The sequence below is a fragment of the Anser anser genome (assembly GCF_964211835.1).
Source record: "Anser anser genome assembly, chromosome: 3".
Classification (NCBI taxonomy): Eukaryota; Metazoa; Chordata; class Aves; order Anseriformes; family Anatidae; genus Anser; species Anser anser.
Window position 1 is genome coordinate 106,988,278 of NC_139722.1, and position 19,122 is coordinate 107,007,399.

General features: G+C 42.8%; 1 protein-coding gene and 1 long non-coding RNA gene across 43 annotated transcripts in view; one reads left to right on the forward strand and one right to left on the reverse strand.

The window, feature by feature from the left end:
- The window catches only part of NRXN1 (neurexin 1), a 725,995-nt gene extending 719,906 nt beyond the window's left edge, over positions 1 to 6,089 (reverse strand). For 38 of the 42 annotated variants that reach the window (XR_014582544.1, XR_014582545.1, XR_014582546.1 and 35 more), the window contains exons 1-2: positions 5,761 to 5,849; positions 709 to 2,179 (exon numbers count right to left, since the gene is read on the reverse strand). Coding sequence is in view for 35 of the 42 variants with exons in the window: in XM_083831648.1 (XP_083687774.1) it covers positions 709 to 1,447 (739 nt within the window). In the remaining 7 variants the exon portion in view is untranslated. Of the gene's footprint in view, positions 1 to 653; positions 2,180 to 5,750 lie in introns of all 42 variants that reach the window. The other 4 variants (XM_083831654.1, XM_083831643.1, XM_083831651.1 and 1 more) reach the window with 4 other exon arrangements.
- Positions 6,090 to 13,284: 7,195 nt separating this feature from the next.
- On the forward strand, positions 13,285 to 18,529 carry LOC310897759. Its single transcript, XR_014582572.1, has 3 exons — positions 13,285 to 15,462; positions 17,183 to 17,237; positions 18,215 to 18,529. It is a non-coding gene; the product is annotated as an uncharacterized lncRNA (long non-coding RNA).
- The last annotated feature ends 593 nt before the right edge of the window (positions 18,530 to 19,122 follow it).

Consider the following 19,122-nt stretch of genomic DNA (forward strand, 5'->3'; position numbering starts at 1 on the left):
TATATACTTCCCCCATGCCCTTTTGTCTTCTCTCTAAGCCTGGCATTCCAAATGTCTGAATACATTGCAAAGAAGTACTGTTCACATTTGTGTAAAACTATAATCCTCTGTCTAGTCCCCCTCCTCCCCAACAACAATTTAAAGAATTCCCAAATAAATCACTGGTTTTATTCCAATGATGTAACAGAAGTAGATATCAATACAAAACAGACTCTGGGTCTCCACTACCCTACGAAAACAAACCCAGGTCACCTTTGCACTTGAACCAGTAGAATTCTCCCTGTCGCTTCCCCTGTTCCCAGAATTAATTGCCACCAGCTGCTCATTACAAGCATGCCCACCCCCTCCTTTGACTCTGGCCAAGTGTGACATCGGCCACCCCCTCCTGCCTGGGTAGCACCTGGCACCAAGGCCCTGTCCTTCCTCTGCCCAGGACAACCCCACATCACATTCTGCCGTGGGAAGACACCCAGATGAAATCCTCCTCCCATCACCCACCCTCGCAGAGAACAGAGGAGTGATGGCACCATGGTCTGCCACAGAGACACGTGGGGGGAGGAAGGCAGGGAAAAGGGGAGGCAGCAGGGAGGCACTGGGGAAGGGAGCGAGACCCACTTGTACAGATGAAACTCCATGCAGGCCTGGCCTCCTACCCGTCCCCTCCATTACGCAAAGGGGGCAGTGGGGCAAGCTGAGATGGTGTCTTACCTTCACTGCAGTCCTTCCCCCGAAAGCCTGTTTGGGAGCAGTCACAGACGGCCTGGTCGTTGAGCACTGAGCAGACGCCACCGTTGAGGCAAACGTCCTCCCGGGCACACAGGCGGCTTTGCTCATCATCCAGCCGCACCTCCTGGCTCTCCACTGGCGATGTCTGTGTGTAGTTGACCCGCACGTCCGTTATCCAGCCCTTGAAGGGCTCCCGGTCTTTGACAGAGGAGAGTGTCAGCTTTAGTGTCGCTGACCGCAGCTCTGGCGGGAGCCCCCCTAAGAATAGGCCACTGAACACAGTCATGTCCCGCCGCTTGGACTTCACCTCCACCCACTTTGCCTCAGCCCGGTCGATGATCAGTGTGGTGTTCTTGAAGTGGCGGCGAATGACCACAGCATGCCAGAGATTATCGTTGACAGCAGTGTCAGACAGGAGAGTGGCGGGCTCAGCGCAGAAGATGGAGAAGCTGAGCTGCAGCCGCCCACCCTGGGTGAGGATGAGTTCCAGGAAGTCGCAGAAGCCCTCATCATCAAAGTAGAGCACCAGCCCACTGGAGCTGCGCGTCTTCATGTTGAAGCTCATCTCACTCTCACAGCAGGCGTTCCACTTGGGGAAGCGGGTCCACTGCCCCTCGGCCCCCGGGAACTCCAGCCCACTGCCCAACTCAGCCCAGCAGCCCAACAGCAGGGCCAGCCAGAGCAGTAGGCAGCCCCCACGCCGCACCAGTGCCGCCCCCATCCTGCGCGGCCTGGGACGGGTGAGCGGGGCGGCAGTGCCGGCGGGGGGCGGCGCTGGGGCCCCGGTGGCAGACAGGGTAAAATCTTGCCGGGCACCAGCCACGCTTGGAGGTTCAGGCACGCTCACCCCCGTCCTGGGACGGGGGGGCTGTGGGTGCCCCGCTGGATGAAGTGGGGCACCGGGAAGGGAAGGTGCCCCACCAGTCTGCCACAGGGGAGAAGGTGCTGGTGGGTTTCTTCACTGGTCAGCCAGGCTTGGCAAAAGATGTCTGGGGGTGGGTGAGTCAGCAAAAATTTTCCCCAAAGCCAACATTACCAAAGCGGGAGAAAAACCAAAACTGGTGGCAAAATCCTTTTTTCCAAGTGGATCCAGTAGCTCGCCAAGACTGCAGCAATATCCCAGTGTACATGCACCTCTTTTTACATCCTATCCACCAGCTGTAGTTTCCCAGGAAGCCAATTACCGATCCCAGTGCTGCCTCCCTAAGACGTATCCTCTTGTCAGATCACGGACTGTCTGCCATGGTGCTAGAGCAGCGTCAGCAGACGACAAGACTCATCGCTCATGGTTTCCTGAGCTGCCTCAATCCCAATGGGGTTGAAACCCAGAAGCTGTCAAACAGCCGAGTGGCTACTTGACTTGCAAAGCCTGACAGCTCCTCTTCTGCTCGCTTGCAAAAGGCCAAGACTAAGATCCAGGGGGGTGAATTCCTCTGTTGTTTTTGTTTCTAATCTGCAAGGAATTGAAACAGAATAATAAGAAATGATGACTAATAATGTATTAAATCATAAGTTGATCAATAGTGTACATTTGTGATTAATTTTTTATTTGAACTGCTGTTCAACGTTAGGAAAATGAACTGCTGCTGCTGTAATTTTGGAGTTACTGAGAAATCATAATAACGTGCAGTGCTAAACTTAAATCTTAAGTATATGCTTACACTAGATTGCATTTTTATGGAATAATCTATATGTAAACTACTTACCATTCCAAAACTTTGAAATATTTTAGTAGCATATTTTATTATTACAATACTGATGTTCAAAAGAAAAGGTTCCTGAAGAGATTTTATTTATCCTGCTATTTGGTTTAATTTATTTATAGAAATAGCTGCACCTGTGAAGCTATAGGGTCCTATTAATGCAGATGATGGTACCAAGCCTGGTTCTAGTTCATTCTACTACAGCTCAAAAACATATAAAGTGGACTGAGCTCCCAGCAGGAACTGGCAGGTTTCGCCGTATGTGGCACACCTACTGGTTTATTTTCATGGGGTGTGGAAAGAATTGCAACGGTTTCTTAGAAGTCTTTTTGAAAATTTCAAACCACATTTTTCCCTGCCACCTGGTTTCTTTTGCTGCTGATATTCTCTGTTATGGCAGGGAAAATCCAATTCAAGACAGCTCTGATGTTGACATTATTCACAATGCAGATCAGCTAATCCCAGGTGTTAGTCTTCTGAAATGGGTTGCAGCATTTTATGTATGTTTACTCAGTTGCCCTTATTTAAAAGGACACTCCGTTTTAAAAATCATATATATGCCACAGTTCACTCTCTTCCTCTGAAGAGGTCTCTGCATTCAAAGCATTTCAGCAGAGAGGCTCCCCTCTCTATTTTTCTCCCCCAAGCCGCGGTATCTTTTCTGGAAGGTATGTATTAGCAGATCTCTCCTGATGGAGGAGTGGATCTCCGACACCTCCCCCACCCACTGCTTCCCCTTCACCTCCCTCCCACTTCTTAGCCAGCAGCACTTAGGCAGAATATCACATCCAGAACGGCTGCCAAGCCCTTTGCTGGGCTGGTGGGGGAGGGCGGGAGGGCAGGGACGAGCCTGGCAGAGCAAAAACCTGCTCGAAAACAGGCACACACCTCAGCTGCCTGCACCTGACACGTTCGGAGCCGCTAAGTCACCTCCTACTCTCTCTTTATATTTAATTTCATTCCTCTAAATGTCAACACGTTTATTTTTATTATTTGTCACATGCGAGGCGGCAAGAGCAGCGAAAGGAAAGCAAGAACCACCCCACCCCCCCCCAAAACTTCACGGGCAGAGCCCAGCCGTGCCAACCAGCACCGGGCAGCACCGTGCACTGCAGGGCATCAGAGAGACCCAGGTTTTCCACCTCTCGACATCAAATATCCGGCAGCTCCTCCGAAAAACGCGGTGCCCACCAGGGCCCGTCGAGGGAACCGGGCTACCCGCGGCCTCCCCCCAGGCCCACCCTCGCTCATCCAGAGCCACCCGGCTGCCGGTGGCCGCCGTCGGGGTGCCGGGGGCTGGCGGCACAGCACCGCGCCGCCGCTCCGCAGCAGGCACCGCTCCGGGCTTCAGCACCCGGAACAGCTCCGCCCTACGCGGCCCCGACGGGGCGGCGGCACCCGGGGGCTCCGCACCGGCCCCCGCCCCGCAGCCTCCGCACCGACAGGGGGACGTGAGTGCCGGGGGGGGGGGAGGGCCGCACACGAGTGGGTGCACCGGAGGAGGGGAGGGGGAAGGAGGGCGGCCGCGGGTACCCGCTGCGGCGGAGGGAAAGCCGGCGGAGAGGAAGGGGGTGTGGGGTGCGATGGGATGCGGCGGGGCGGGTCCTGGGGGGCACACGGCGTGCGCGGACGGGTTGCCGGCGTGGGAAATGGCTTGGCGGTGTGCATCTCGGGGGGTTAAGGCCCGGGGAAGAGGCGAGGGATGCACAGCCCGGAGGGGGCGGGGGAGGGAGGGGGGAGCGGAAAGGTTAGCGGGGATCTGGGCGCCCCAGGGGGGAAGACGGGTCGGGAGCGCATGCGGCAGAGGCCGGGGATGCCAGGTGAGCGGGGCGGCGCGGCTCCCTGCGCGCACGGTGCCTGCGCGGGGGAGCACGGAGGGAAGAGGCAAAGGTGCGAGTGCGGCTGCGGAGCACGGCAGGAGGGTGGCAGAAGGCTGTGGTGTGCGCCGGGAGTGGAGCCAGGCAGGAACGCGCGCGCGGGCGTGCGCGTGTGAGTGTGTGCGCGCCCGCCGTGCGTGCCAGAGCGATCCCTACAGGTGTCCGCGGAGAGCCGCCGAGCGGGGATCCCACCTCGAGAGCATCCCTGCCCGCTGCCTGCCTCTGTCTGCGGCGCGCCTGCCTTCCCCTCTCACTCACACGCAGAGCACCAGCAAGAGAGAGAAATAGGAAAAAAAAAAAAAATCACAAGAGAGACAAAGAGGGAATGGAAGAAAGAAAGGAAGAAAAAAAAAAAAGGAAGGAAAAAAATGGAAAGATTGAAAAGCAAAGAGAAAAGACCCAAGGAAAAAAAAATAACAATTGCCTATTTATTACTGCTGATATAATTTACACACACTGTCAATAAACAGCACTGTCTTGTCTAGTCATTTCCAAAGCAGAGGGACACTCATTCTCAAAGGAGGACAATTTTTTTAAGATATATATATGTCTCAAATGGGGTCTAAATTACCAGATATCCCTCCCGGTGATGTACGTATGTATACACATGTGAGAAATCCACACAAATCAACATAAATGTAGCTATTGCATCCAGTGCCTCACCAGTCAATTAATATGCTTCCCCAACCCCCCTACAACCATTTTTTCTTTAAAAATTATGATTTAGTCACAGGTGCCCCGATTGAGCCTTTTCAAATTAGAAAGAGAGAGAGAGACACCCATAGGTCAATAAATCCTTAATAAATGCCAGGTCGGTTGGCATGCACAATCCTTGGCAGAATCCTTATTGTATAAAATACACGGCATTGTCTCTGGGTGCGGGGAAGACCAGAGAGTTCACAAATTACCGGATGAAATAAAAGGATCTGAAAAACAACCTTGCTGCAGCCAAAGGGAGAAGCGCTCTAATTCAAAAGCAGACTTAACAGCCTCATTAATCTTTTCCCTTCATTTCTACGTAATTTCTAGAATCAAATTCTTTCCTTGGCGGCTGGAATGATCGATTTTGCTACCTTTCCAGCCTGCAAACGTATTTATTTTAATACGTTCATGATATAATTTCCACTCCCTCAAAAATGCATACCATCAGCAGGAACCTGAACAGTTCCAAACACATATCAAGGAAGCCGGCTGCCTTCATTCTTCTGGCTCACAATAGAAAATGTCCCAAATTATCCATGCACTTCCTGCACAAACCCCTCGCCTTTTCCAGGCTGCCGCCGAGAAATAACAATCATATTGCGATATTCATTCCCGTCGCTGCCCCGTATTCGCATTTCACCGAAGCATCTCACGCCAGGGAAAACATGCAGCAGATCGATTTTATTCCTTAAGCCTCGCAGATCCCACCCCCCACCCGCTTTTGCAAGGGATAATAAATTACCGCATCCAACCTTTAACTTCTCCCTCCGCTCCACCATCTCTTCTCCCCGCCATCTACCTCTCCACAACGCCGCATGCAAACCCACCAGCCTCTCGCGCCTCCTCCTCCTCCTCCTCCTCCTCCTCCTCCTCTTCCTCCTCCTCCTCCTCCTCCTCCTCCTCCTCCTCCTCCTCCTCCTCCTCCGCCGCCGGCTCCGTAAAGCGGGGCTCGTCCTCCTCGCCGCCGCTCCGCCTTTACCTGCGCGGCGTGCCGCGGGCCGGGGAAGGCGCGGCCAGCCGGGGGCTGCCTCTGCCGCTTGCCGACGGAGCGGGCGATGCTGCGGGTGCGCGGCGGCGGCGGCGGCGGGTGGGGGCGGCCGCCGGGAGCGGGGGGCGGTTCCGCCGCGTGACGCCGCCGCGCCCGTCTGCCCGCCGGGGGCGGTGCCGCGGTCGCTGCAGACCCCCCAAAAATCCCTACATCCCCTCGCAAAAAGGCCCGCTCGGCACCGCCGCCCCTCAGGGCCACGCCGCCGCAGAGGGGCACGGCCCAGGGAGGGGTCGCCTCTGCCGGTCTGGAGGGCTGGGGAGGGGAGGGCAGGCATGGGCAACGGGGGTGGGTGGGGGAGCCTCGGTCCTTCTCCTGAGTGAGGCTGGGGGCAGCGATTTCCTTTGCGTGCCGTGGCAGAGGTGCCCACCGTGCCCCATCTCTCCCCCCTGCAGATGTGGCTTCCTTGCCACCTCCCCAGCCAAGCCACTTCGTTGTGTGGGGCGATGGGGGCCTTCCATTGTTTCCACATGTGAAGCTTGCAGGAGTCTGCAAAGGCTGTGGGAATATGAAAGTACGGTCTTCCGACAACATTTTACCTTTTGGACCACAGGAAAAGTCTTTTGGAAAGCCAGCAATCTCTCTGGTGTAGTTTTAAACCCATCTCAATGCATGCTGCCTCCCCACGCTTGCAAACTATTCAGGAAATTTAATGCTTCTTAAGATTGTTTTTATCTGCCTGGAAGCTAGTTGGTCATACCAAACGTACTCATTTTTTTCTAGATGGCGGCCTTCAAGCTTTGTACTCAGGGGCATACACAAAGACGACGATTGTGATCTGTTTGTAGCGTTTGCCAAGGTCCTGGCAGCTCTTGAAAATATGGGCTATGCTTGTTAAACTGAAAGAGTCACAAGGGCACTCCAGCATTAGGCATCCCAGAATCCCTTGAGAGTGGTGTGTGCAGCCATACTTGGTGTTTTCTGGGCTGAAAACAGCCATTAACAATTTAGTTTTGAACTGAAACTTCAGAAGTAAATGTAAAAAAAAAAAAAAACAACCCTTGTTCTCCCACCTCAGTCCCAGAGAAGTTAGCCTTATGATTTCTTTTATTTTTTTTAATGAAACAGGCATTCTCCCATATGACAAGTTTGATGAAGTAACCAAGCAACATGTTAAGGAACAAGAATAAAAACTTGCTAGATGTGCAATGTATCTTCAGTACATACAGCATAATCAGACTTCCTTTTTATTCAGCCAGATGATATCCATATCCACTTATTTTTAAATATAGAGTGAGAATTTCTCTTGACAATTCTAGTAACTTGACCTATGTGAACAGAGCAAGGAGCAAATATCTCCTGCTATGAAAAGCATATAAATTGTAGGCTTCAATATAACAAAAAGACACATTTTTAAAGGAGCAAAATTGTAACCTGATATGTTAGTACTTATATATTATGTAAAAAAATAGTGTTTTCTAACTGCCGCCTAATTTTTATTTAGCTCATGGTGAACACATAATAAAGCAGCACATGTTCTTTGATAGGCAATGTCAAAACCAAAGCCCAGTCCATGTTGGCAGTCAGTTATCTGCATAGATGTGCTGGCACAGGTGGAGGTTTCTTCCACCTTCAAACAGGGGGACAGATCAGTTGTGCCAACTGTAGCCAGAGGATGTTCATATTTCTCTAAATCTGTAGCAAGAAGCTTGCCACAGTGGGAGAATATATGGGAAGAGCCTACAAAGAAAGAAAGTGATGAGACATTAAGTGAGCTGGGAAGATACAGGGAGATGTTGGGAGATTTCCTTAATTTAATAGTGGTTTTGGTTGAGTTTTAGAAAAAAAAATGTATTACTTTTGGCATTCTCAGCAATTGTTGCAGCATGTGGTGTAATAGTTGATTCATTCTGAAGCAGCACAAAAATAAATAAAAATAAAAATAAAAATAAAAATAATAAAAATAAAAATAAAAATAAAAATAAAAATAAAAATAAAAATAAAAATAAAATAAAGAAGAAATGTGAATCCCAAACCGTCTCTCTTCACAGGTCTCTCAGTTTGACAAGTGTATGGAATATCTTGTAAGAAGCACATGGCCTTACAGAAACCTGACTTTCTACTGCATAAAATAATGTTGTGTGTTACACCAAAATATTTATAGATTTTGAACAGTAAAGAGATAACAGCAGTAATGATATTCTTGGAAACAACCCAATCATATATGCTGTCAAAGGGAATGTAGTACATTATACAACTTGCAAGTTTGAGATCTTTTGGGTGGATGTATATTGTCAGAACAAAGTGCCTTTGAGTCATTAAAAGGTACATATGTGAAATTGTCCAACAGTTGTGATTTTAAATAAGAGATTTGTTGGCAAGTTGAAGTGAATGCTGGAGCTGTCTTTTAGGCATGTACATGCAATTGGCATGGCTGTCAGAGCTAATAAGAAGTAAGCACACAGTCAAGGAGGTGCATAAGGAATATGGATCATTCTGCTGAGAAAACAAACAAATAAACAAAAAAGCCCACAAGAATTAAAATCAAACTAAAAGTCTTTCTGGAGAACATTGGTTATCTAGGTAGGCGTGAGAAAGATATGAGGAGGGAGAAAGTTATTTCTGTGACAGAGACAGCAGGAATTGTTTTAAAGATTTTAGAGAGAGAAAATCTGTTTCTTTGCTGGAGTGGTCCAGGGTAACATTCAATAAACAGGGCAGTTAGGTTTTGGGGATACCTCAAAGCTCTGCTGTGGTTATAAGCATTCCACATTTCTGATGTCCTTCCCTTTTCTGGAACTACTATCAGTAATCTTTCTATAAAAAAATAAATCTTTGAGAAGAGCTTCAGGCCCAATACAAAGCTGACCCATTGCCTATTTGAATACAAGTTCTCATAGAAGACATTCAGCAACTTTTTTCTTTTTTTTTAATGATTCATTGGTATCTTTTGAAGTTGGTCTAGAGTGGAAAACAGACAAAACACAGACCGGTATAGCAGAACTAGTATCTGTATCTGTATACAGCCAGTGAAGTTTAAAGAAATATGAGGAAAGAAAGACATAATTTCTGCATATTAATTGCTACATTACTGGTCAGTCTCAGGTGTGGGTGAAGAAAGTATGGGTAGATCTAAAGTAAGAAGAAAGTAAAAGATACGTGTAATGAAGTACTTGAAAATCTTGAACTAAAAGAGAGAGACAAAACTATACAATTCAACAAAACAAATTGCAGCACATAATCAAATACAGTACTGGAGGTATTTGATTCCGGTGTATGACTGAATTCAGGAAAGAGAACCAAGAAACAACTAACTACGCGTGAATTGAATTTGATAGTTTCTCTGGAAAATGCATATTTGGAGCTTGCTTATGCCTAACTTTGGAGGATCAAGATTTTAAAATCTTGCTTGAAACCAATTCTGAAAAATAATAAAGTAAAAGAGCATACTTATGAGGATTTAAAATATTTATTGACCTTATACCCAGTGCATTTAATGCCAGTGCATTTAATGATACTTCCAAGTCTTCTGCTATTTCAGAAGGTGTCACTTGTGTTTAGTGATCTAATATTCCAACTGAGAAAATTGGAGAATCATTTATCATTGGAGAATCTTTATATGTGGCTTTGGGACTATAAAAGTAGTTTTGTCCAAAGAAAGTCTAACATGTCCAAAGAAATCTAACATGATTAGAAAATTTGTAGGCATGTTGTTAATCAGAAGATATTTGTGGACTTGGTAAGTTCAAAATCTCAGTTAACCACAAACCATTTCAAGACTTACACATTTTTCTGAACATCACTGCTTTCTTATGTTTACTGTAATAGCAAAAACTTAACATGAAGCATATTCAAGAGAATATAACAGTAACAAGTAACATCTTGATGAAAATCCCCATTTGATCCTCAAGGTAAATATAAATGCCATTTTTCTTGGCATGGTAGCTTCATTGCAGAGAACTGTTTAAAGCTGTAAGAAAAATAGACCTGTGCAAACCATAAGTATCAATGGTATCTATATCTATAAAATGTGAAATATTGAATTGGAAGTTTTTTGGTATTTGCATATCCAACCTGTGAGGGTTTTTTCATGAAATGAGAGGAAAACTGAGTGTGAAGATAATTGTATTAGTACAACATAATCATCATGGAGGAAAATGCAGTGTAAAGAACAAAGGAGCTACCAGGACTTTAATTTTCCATAAAGTGCATTTAAAAAGAAAACTAGTTACAAAAACATCATGAAGTTTGATGGCTCTAAAACTCAAACCTGAAGATATCACAAACTTTTGCACATAACAGATACTTTTGCACATAACAGTTCTAACTCCCTCCTTGCACAAGGGTTGATGGACACAACGGTACACATCACCCGGAGAAATCTGTAATGAAAGACCCCATATTAGCTCTTATGAGCGGTACAGAAAGTCATTTTTCAGATAGTCCTGTTGATGAATCTTGAGTAGGTTCTAGAATAGATTATGATACAATACAAGTGGCAATGGTTTTCTCACTGAAGCTCCATGAAGAAAGTCAAAGTGGTGTAAAACATCCTTCTCACTATATACATTTGGATTTGACAACCACTATAAATCAACTGGGAAAAGCATGGTAAAACAGAGAACAGTGGTAAGTCCACTGGCTTCTAAAGCATATTTAGTTTGATATTAATTGTTAATGAGAAGGTTGTTATAGAAGAAGTTTTTTTACGGAACAGCTTGTTAAGGTTGATGTGAAATTGTCTCAAGAGGTTAGTCTCAAAAATGCAGAGATGGGTAAGGTTGATGTGAAATTGTCTCAAGAGGCTAGTCTCAAAAATGCAGAGATCAAAAATTACTAATTTTAAAAGTATCCCCTATGTTCAGGTCTCAAAAAAAAAAAAAAAAAGCTTTTTTTATTTTTTATTTATTTTTTTTTTAATCTGTGAATATTATGTGGTAACATGAAATAACATATCAAATATTTATGCGTGGTGACAGCTACATCTCAAGGACTTCCATGACAGGCTTGAATTTAGAAATAATACATGTAAACACCATGCAATTATAGGACAGGACAGGACAGGACAGGACAGCATAGCATAGCATTAGAATGGAATGGAATGGAATGGAATGGAATGGAATGGAATGGAATGGAATGGAATGGAATAGAATAGAATAGAATAGAATAGAATAGAATAGAATAGAATAGAATAGAATAGAATAGAATAGAATAGAATAGAATAGAATAGAATAGTTCAGTTGGAATGGATCTACAAAGATCATCAAGTCCAACTGCCTGACCACTTCAGTGCTAACCAAAAGATAAAACATATTATTAATGCCACCTCGCTATGAAGCCCATTCCAGTGTTTGACCATGCTCATTATAAAGAATATTTTCCTAATATCCAGCCTAAATCTCCCTGGCACAGCTTTGTGCTGTTCCCACAACTCCTATTACTGATTACTGGGGGAAGGGATTAGCACCTCTCTCTCCCTTTCCCCACTTCTGGAGGGAGGTGCCAATTAATGCTTTTGATTGCAAAAATTTAAGAAAATAAGTGATTTTTGAACAGGTGAGTCTTCTTTAGTTCAAATGTTTGCTTTTTATGTCTTTATAACAGCTTTTAAGAAGTAAAGCGTAGGCAACCCCTTAGAAAAGAAGAATTGAAGAGAACAACAATCTTTTGCATGTTGTCATTAAGTGGACAGTGTCCACTAAGTACTTCGAAGCTTATTTCGTCTGTAACATTCTGTGGAATCATATGCTTGAAAGAAATCTTTAAGAAATCCCACAGCAAACAGAACTGGGATTAATTTGAATCTGAGAATATTTTAAACCCCAAAATACTTTGCTTAATATTACTTTCAAAACTCTTAATATTTAACAGTCTTTTATAAATGTTACTCATAATTTCTCATAATTCCTTTTTAAGTCTGACTAAATTCTGACTCATATGTAACCAATGTAATTAACGTTAAATTTTTAAGTGTCATTTGTGTGTCATTTTTATAAATTTTCATGAAATCCATTCATCATCACCAGTCTTCACCTCATCATCCTCTTTCCTAGGATGGCAGGAGCTGCCTAGATAAAACAAGAAGCTCTTTTCCAAAGACCTTGCAAATTGAAAAACAATGTATAACAAGTCTATAAGGCTGGCAGAATGACAGGATATTCTAGTGTGAATTATCTGTGTGCCCAAATCATAGATGTAGTATGCAAATTAGTAGAAGCAATCAAAGAAATTGCATCTTGCACAGCTGCAGGATTGGATCTTACTTGGGAACTTCCCTTGAAGGTGCTGAGTGCCCTCAGTTCCCACTACCCGCTAATGTGGGCTGAGGGTACTAGGAAGAACTTATCCCATTTTGAATCAAGCCCTTTGATAGCTTCAAGAAAATCTCTGATTATAATAATTTGTTTTATAATGTGTCACTCTACACTTATGAAAAATGAGTATACTTGCTATAATTCAAGTATTCTACACATACTTAGCTCTACTAAAAGTGTGCCAAGTATACTAAAAATACATTACTTTTCATAAGGGTATAATTTCCTAGTAATCAGAAGATATCCTCTGATTCAAAAATTGCTGTAATTGTTAATGTTGGTGAAAATTACTAAGGCATCAAAGCAGAGGAATATTTGTGGTATGAAGCTGCAGATAGGTAGTTGAGATCATCAACGTTTAAACCGTAAATGATGAACCTGCTTAAGAGATTCACTAAGGGAATACCACAGTGTGTCAGATGGCTAGCATTTTTACCCTTCAGGACAGTTTTATTGTTGAGATGCCTTTCACTAAGGGATGTGAGAGTTGCCTTTCCAAGAAATTGCAGTAGTAATTACTATTAGTTTAAAAGCTTCATTCAGTTTATTTTTGTTTAGTCCCCACAATCGGTCTTGAGAGTCCAGTGTTATCTTAGCTCTAATAGTTCAGGTGTTTCTAAGATAGTGCAGAAGAAAGTAGTAGACTAGAGGAGGCAAACAAAGGTCCAATAACATTCCAAGGCCCAAATGAAAGACAAACTGAAAATCATCAGAGAAGACAGTTAGAGAGAATACAGTCACTGTAGTCGAAGTGGTTAGAAAAAAGCGAGCAACCAAAGTTACAAAAGAAAACGTTATTGTGGGAAATCAAGAACAGGATGAAGGAGGGGTGAGGAGCAAGAAATAAACAACAATAATTAAAAGACAAGTAGAAACTAGGTACAAGGAAACAAATCAAAGTTGCCTGATGATGGAGCATTTTGCCTGGGGTCAGAAAAGAAATAATGAGGTATAGGACAAATCGTAAATACCTGGGCATCTTATGCCATGGGGGTCGACAAGCCCTTTGGTTGGTGATGAAATCGGACTCCTGATGATGAAGCCATGAGGAATGTAAACAAATTAGAAGGAACAAAGAAGGGTGATTCAGGAGAGGCCTTGCCTTCTCAAATTGCTTGTTCTCCAACTGTTAAGACATGGAAGTTGCTAAATGTTTGCTGTTGCCGGGCAAAGTTGTTAACCAATGAATAGTTAGTGGAAAAGTACCACTTGTAGAGCTAATGGTATAAGCAGGAAGCCTGTCCTCAAAAAAGGTAGAAGGAGTTACTGATCCTAAAAGAAACTCTGGTATCCCTGTGGTCATTACGCCACAATCACCCACTAAACCATCTATAAACACCACGTCCAAACTTTCCTTAAACACCCCCAGGGACAGTGACTCCACCACCTTCCTGGGTAACCTGTTCCAATGCCTGACTACTCTTTCTGAGAAGAAATGTCCCCTAATTTCCAACCTGAACTTCCCCTCGCACAACTTGAGGACATTCCCTCTAGCCCTATCACTGGTTATCTGGGAGAAGAGGCCAACCCCCAGCTCCCCACAACTTCATTTCAGGTAGCTGTAGAGAGCAATAAGGTCTCCCCTGAGTCTTCTCTTCTCCAGACTAAACAACTCCAGTTCCCTCAGCTGCTCCGCACAGGACTTGCGTTCCAGGCCTTTCACCAGCTGCATAGCCCTTCTCTGGACACACTCCAGGGCCTCAATGTCCTTCTTGTAGTGAGGGGCCCAAAGCTGAACACAGTACTCGAGGTGTGGCCTCACCAGAGCAGAATACAATGGGACAATCACCTCCCTGCTCCTGCTGGCTATACTATTCCTGACACAAGCCAGGATGCCATTGGCCTTCTTGGCCACCTGGGCACACTGATGGTTCATGTTCAGGCAAGCGTCAGCCAACACCCCCAGATCCTTTTGAGCCACTCTGTCCCAAGCCTGTAGCGCTGCATGAGGTTGTTGTGGTGGAAATGAAGAACACGCCACTTGACCATGTTGAACCTCATCCCATTGGCCTCTGCCCGTCGATCCAACCTGTCCAGGTCCCTCTGCAGGGTCTTCCTACCCTCCGGCAGATCGACACTTCCCCCCAACTTGGTGTCATCTGCAAACTTACTGAGGGTGCACTCAATTCCCTCATCCAAATCATCAATAAAGATATTAAAGAGGATGGGCCCTAACATCGACCCCTGGGGAACACCACTGGTGACCAGTCACCAGCTGGATTTCACTCCATTCACCACCACTCTCTGGGCCCGGCCATCCAGCCAATTTTTGACCCAGCAAAGAGTGTACCTGCCCAAGCCATGGGCTGCCAGCTTCTCCAGGACAGTATCATGGGAGACCATGTCAAAGGCTTTGCTGAAGTCTAGGTAGACTATGTCAACAGGTGTTCACTCATCCACCAGGCAGGTCACCCAATCATAGAAGAAGATGAGGTTTTGATGACTTGATGTTTTTGGTCTGACCTCCTAGGCAATCAGTGCTGAACATGTTAATACAACCAATTGTTAGTAGCATTCAAACACTTTGGCTCTAGCTCCATAGTTCCTTCTAGTGCCACCTGTAAACACCAAAACAAGCTAGAATCCAGGACAGACTGTTTTCTTAATCGAGTAAATTACTCCTTCTATGCAATATGAATATTCAAAGTTTTCTGCAGGATCTGGAATGTTTTTGTCTCTCACAAAGAAACATGCTTCTCTGATGGAAGGATGAATATTGTAGTTGTGTTCTTAACACTGACAAGTTACTGTTTGCTTCATGTAATCTTTGATCTATACTCTGTTTTTTCTGTTGCTGTTTCAACTGTTTGCCTTGCTCTGCCATACTCAATTCGGAGTTGTTTTTTGGTCTTGCTCTTTATCTGATTCTTTCCAGCCATTTTGTGACCACAATTTGTGCTGACTACTGCTTTTGATTTTGGGGTGCATTTGTGCAGTTACCAACGCAATAGGAAAAACAGAAATTTCACACAGACTTATATAGTGGCAGTAAAAAAAGTCAAATAATTGTTTATTTTAGACAACAGAATCAAGTTCTCTGATGTATTCAGTAAACTCTTTTTTTTTTAAATCAAAATTTTATCATTCCATAGCCAGATAACCCAATCTGCACAACCCAATCATTTGAAGAAAGTGTTAACGATACAGATTGAACTGTGAGTACTCCTTTGTAATTATTCTCTAGTATGTGATATGCTGTTTTTCTGTGATGTGTATTCATATTTTCTCAATGTTGTATTCATTTGTTTTGAGTTCTTTATACATCCTCTCAGCCACAAACTTCTTTGGATATACTGACCAATGGAAAACGTGTCTTCATCTACTTACTGTGTTTATTTCAGGTTATTTCAACATATGTAGAAGCATTTAACTTGACAAAGGGTAAAAAATATGAAGTAATAACAATATTGTGCTTCTACTTTAAAGATTTATGGGCTGTATCACATTCAATTATTGCTAAGGCAAATTGGAAACTTGAAATTACTCCACAACCTGCCTACAAGATATTGTTTAGTTTGAGTTCTTTATTTATCATATAAGCATATAGCAATGTCTTCCAAGTGGATGGATCATTAGTAATTGCCAATTTAAAAGTATTGTTGGGTCAGAAAAAATAGTTATGGTCCTGCAGACAGTGAAATTACCTTAGTTATGTTAGTTATAGACAAAAGATTTGGGCTGGTATGCCTCAAAGCTTTGATCCTATAATTTAGCTAACGAAGGACTCCAGTAGGATTTCCCTTCTGATTCTAAGAGTTTATATTGATTCTTAGGCATTCAATGACTTAATGCCACAAGCAGAGAAGCACACAGATTTTCCTGATGTTTGCAGTTTTCAGGATGTTAAAATTATGCAAATTGATCATGGTTTGCCCAAAAATCAAATTAGCGTTGTGCACCTGTAGCAAGCATAATATGTTCATTTCAATGAAACTATGAACATTCAGCACATTTTTACCTCATTAGCACTCCAGGGGTAGCACTGACTTAATTCTTTCACATTGAAAGCTCTTTAGTTGCTACCTGTAGACATTCTATGATTGTCCATAAAGCACATTTGTAAAAAAAAACAAACATAATTTTTATGAAAAGTATTGAGAAGTCAGCATAATGATTCATTCCTTTATAGAGTGAATTACTCTGCTCAGTGTGTAAAGCCTTTGGCAGTCTAATTTTGTGGGGCATAAAAAGAAATGCCACTCCCAGAACTGAGCTGCCTGGCTTTGTAACACTTTGGATTTAGAAGCAGATACTTCCTATTTGGGATAGAGAGTTCATAGAACACATGTTCTGACCATATAAAGCTGCATTTAAAGGAAAGGAAGACTGAGATGAAAACTTAGGAAGAGCATAATCTAAACACCACATAAGTAAATGAACCTCACTGTGACATGGTTCGGAATGAAAGAGAGGAATGTAAAATCCCATCTATTAGTGTCTTTCTCTTGGTTTAAGAGAGGTTTATTGTTGAATGAAGAAAGTAAGCTTCAAGTCTCCGCAAAGTGGTAATCACTTTGATATGAGGCATAAAAATGGTTATAATTGTACTTTGTTCCAAAAATATTTTTTTTCTCATACAGTTGAATTAAAAAAGATAAAAATTTGCACAGTGATCTTAAGTTCCCTGTTACACTTTGGAAAATCCTTGTTTTGAAAGATCTCTTGTAATTGCCCTTGAATTGTCTTGTTAGATGAGCAATAATCCTCCAGTTTAGTTTTTGTTTCCTTTTAATTGATTTACTAAAACATTTTACTTTCTATTAATAAAGTTTTTTTCCATGTTCTCCTTTTTCCTAGGTTTAACTTTGTTTACTTTTAAAATAGATTTTTTTTTGTATTTTAATGTTTTGTCTGATTGTTTTTTGTTTTTCACAGTATGCTTTGCTGAACCTTCACCTAAGTCCACAGATGTCCACATAGATGCTAATAGGTACTTTTGAATAACATATGAACTTTTCCTTCATTTGAATATGCACAAATCTATTGGTAAAATATTTTGAAATTCAAATATAAACATAACAGAGGATATAAGCACATTAAGCACTTCAACTGAGCATAATATGGAGTTGTGTTAACAATTTTCTCCCTCATTATGTTAACTATCAATTTAGGTGACAAACCTGAGAAAATTATTAACCTACAGCTAAAGATACTTTCTCAATTTGCTGTTCAGAAAAGCTGGCTATCTTTTGGGGATGTATAAAGAATTTATTGGAGAGCAATACTGGCTAATAACATAATGCCACTATATATAATACTGTATGGCCTCATCCAGAAAGTTTGCTGAAGTGTTTGGCAACCCTTTTCAAAAACAATATTGCCAAATTTCAGAACAGGTTCTGGAATAGGAGAGGAGAATTGATGAGAAAGCTGGAATATTATAAGGTCTCTTATTAATAAGTGAAAAGACCAAAGTTTTCTTTGTGAAGAAGAGTCATATGAATGAGCATTTAAAAAACAAACACCCCCATCAAAAAAACTCAGACGTACAGGTTAGTGTAAGGGATAATAGATTTGAAGCTATTATTCCGTGTCTTGTGAGAAAGATATTAAGAGAAACTGAAAGAAAGCTGATTCAAATCTGTATGGGGATATTCCTTTTTATCAAGTATATAATTAAACCATGAAACACATTTGTACTGGTTGCTACTGAGGCCAAAAACTAAGCAAAATTTGAAAAATATTTTAATATTTATATAATAATGAAGAATATACAAAAGGTTAATAATGGTGACTACCAAAAGATTTTCAAGGACTGGTAAACTTCAAGATTCAACCACATCCTTAGAAGCTTTATTAGTATGATTATCTGCCTTAGCTTTGTTGCGCAATTTTCTCTTAAAGCATCTCAACCTGTTGTGATAGACAGCCTGCTGAATTGAAAGGACTTTGTTTCTGTTTGAGTAGGGAATTGAGAAGAGCTTTTCCATCCCAAGCTAGACCGTGAGTGCATCTTCTACTTCCTTCAGTAGGTTTACTTTCTTTTCGATATATTTGTATGTTGCTTCACCATTTTGTATTTAGATGTATACTTGTTCTGCTCACACAAGAGTTGTCCAGCTGTGTGCCAGCTGTTGTTAGCACAGCACTGTTTCTGAGCTAGTGAACCTTTCTGAGGATTTTTTTTTTTTTCCTCAACAAATGTTACAAGGGCTCTTAATCAGCAGCAGATTCTTTGCTGTGTGATGACATCCTTTTCTCTGATATCTCATTCTTCTGTAGCTGAACACGGACATTTAGTGACCTGTGCAGCAAACGAATATAGCCTATTTAAATTTATTAGGTGTCCATAAGCAGAAGTGGTTTTGAACACGGTAATTCATTATTTTATTCATCAAATCAGGTGTTTGCAAATAGTATATCATGTTGATTCCGTACCACTTTTTTTTCAAACCTTGTGGTATTTTTATTACTCAAGCTGGTCACATGAATATTTTTCACAAACAAAAATATACTGATTTGAGTGCTATTGTTGAAGAAAGTGAAAATAGTTGTGAACATCAATAAAACTGAATTCAGGAATGATGTTTTTAAAATACATATTCATAGTTGCATATACTGCCTGCAGTATTCATTCAGCCTGCTCATAGTAAACAATTAAGGGATTTGGGGAAAAACTTCTGATATGGTATGTTTTTACTTACATAATTAGGAACAGACAGCTACTGTTTGGAGTAACAGAGCTTAAAGATTATGAATACATTCTTCTCGCTTCTTTGTATTTGCATTTGAAAGAATTAGTACATTGTTCATTAGTACACTGTCAAAGACAGGGTTATGTCTTGGTCCTATGTACGCTCCTGGTGAAGCCCCTG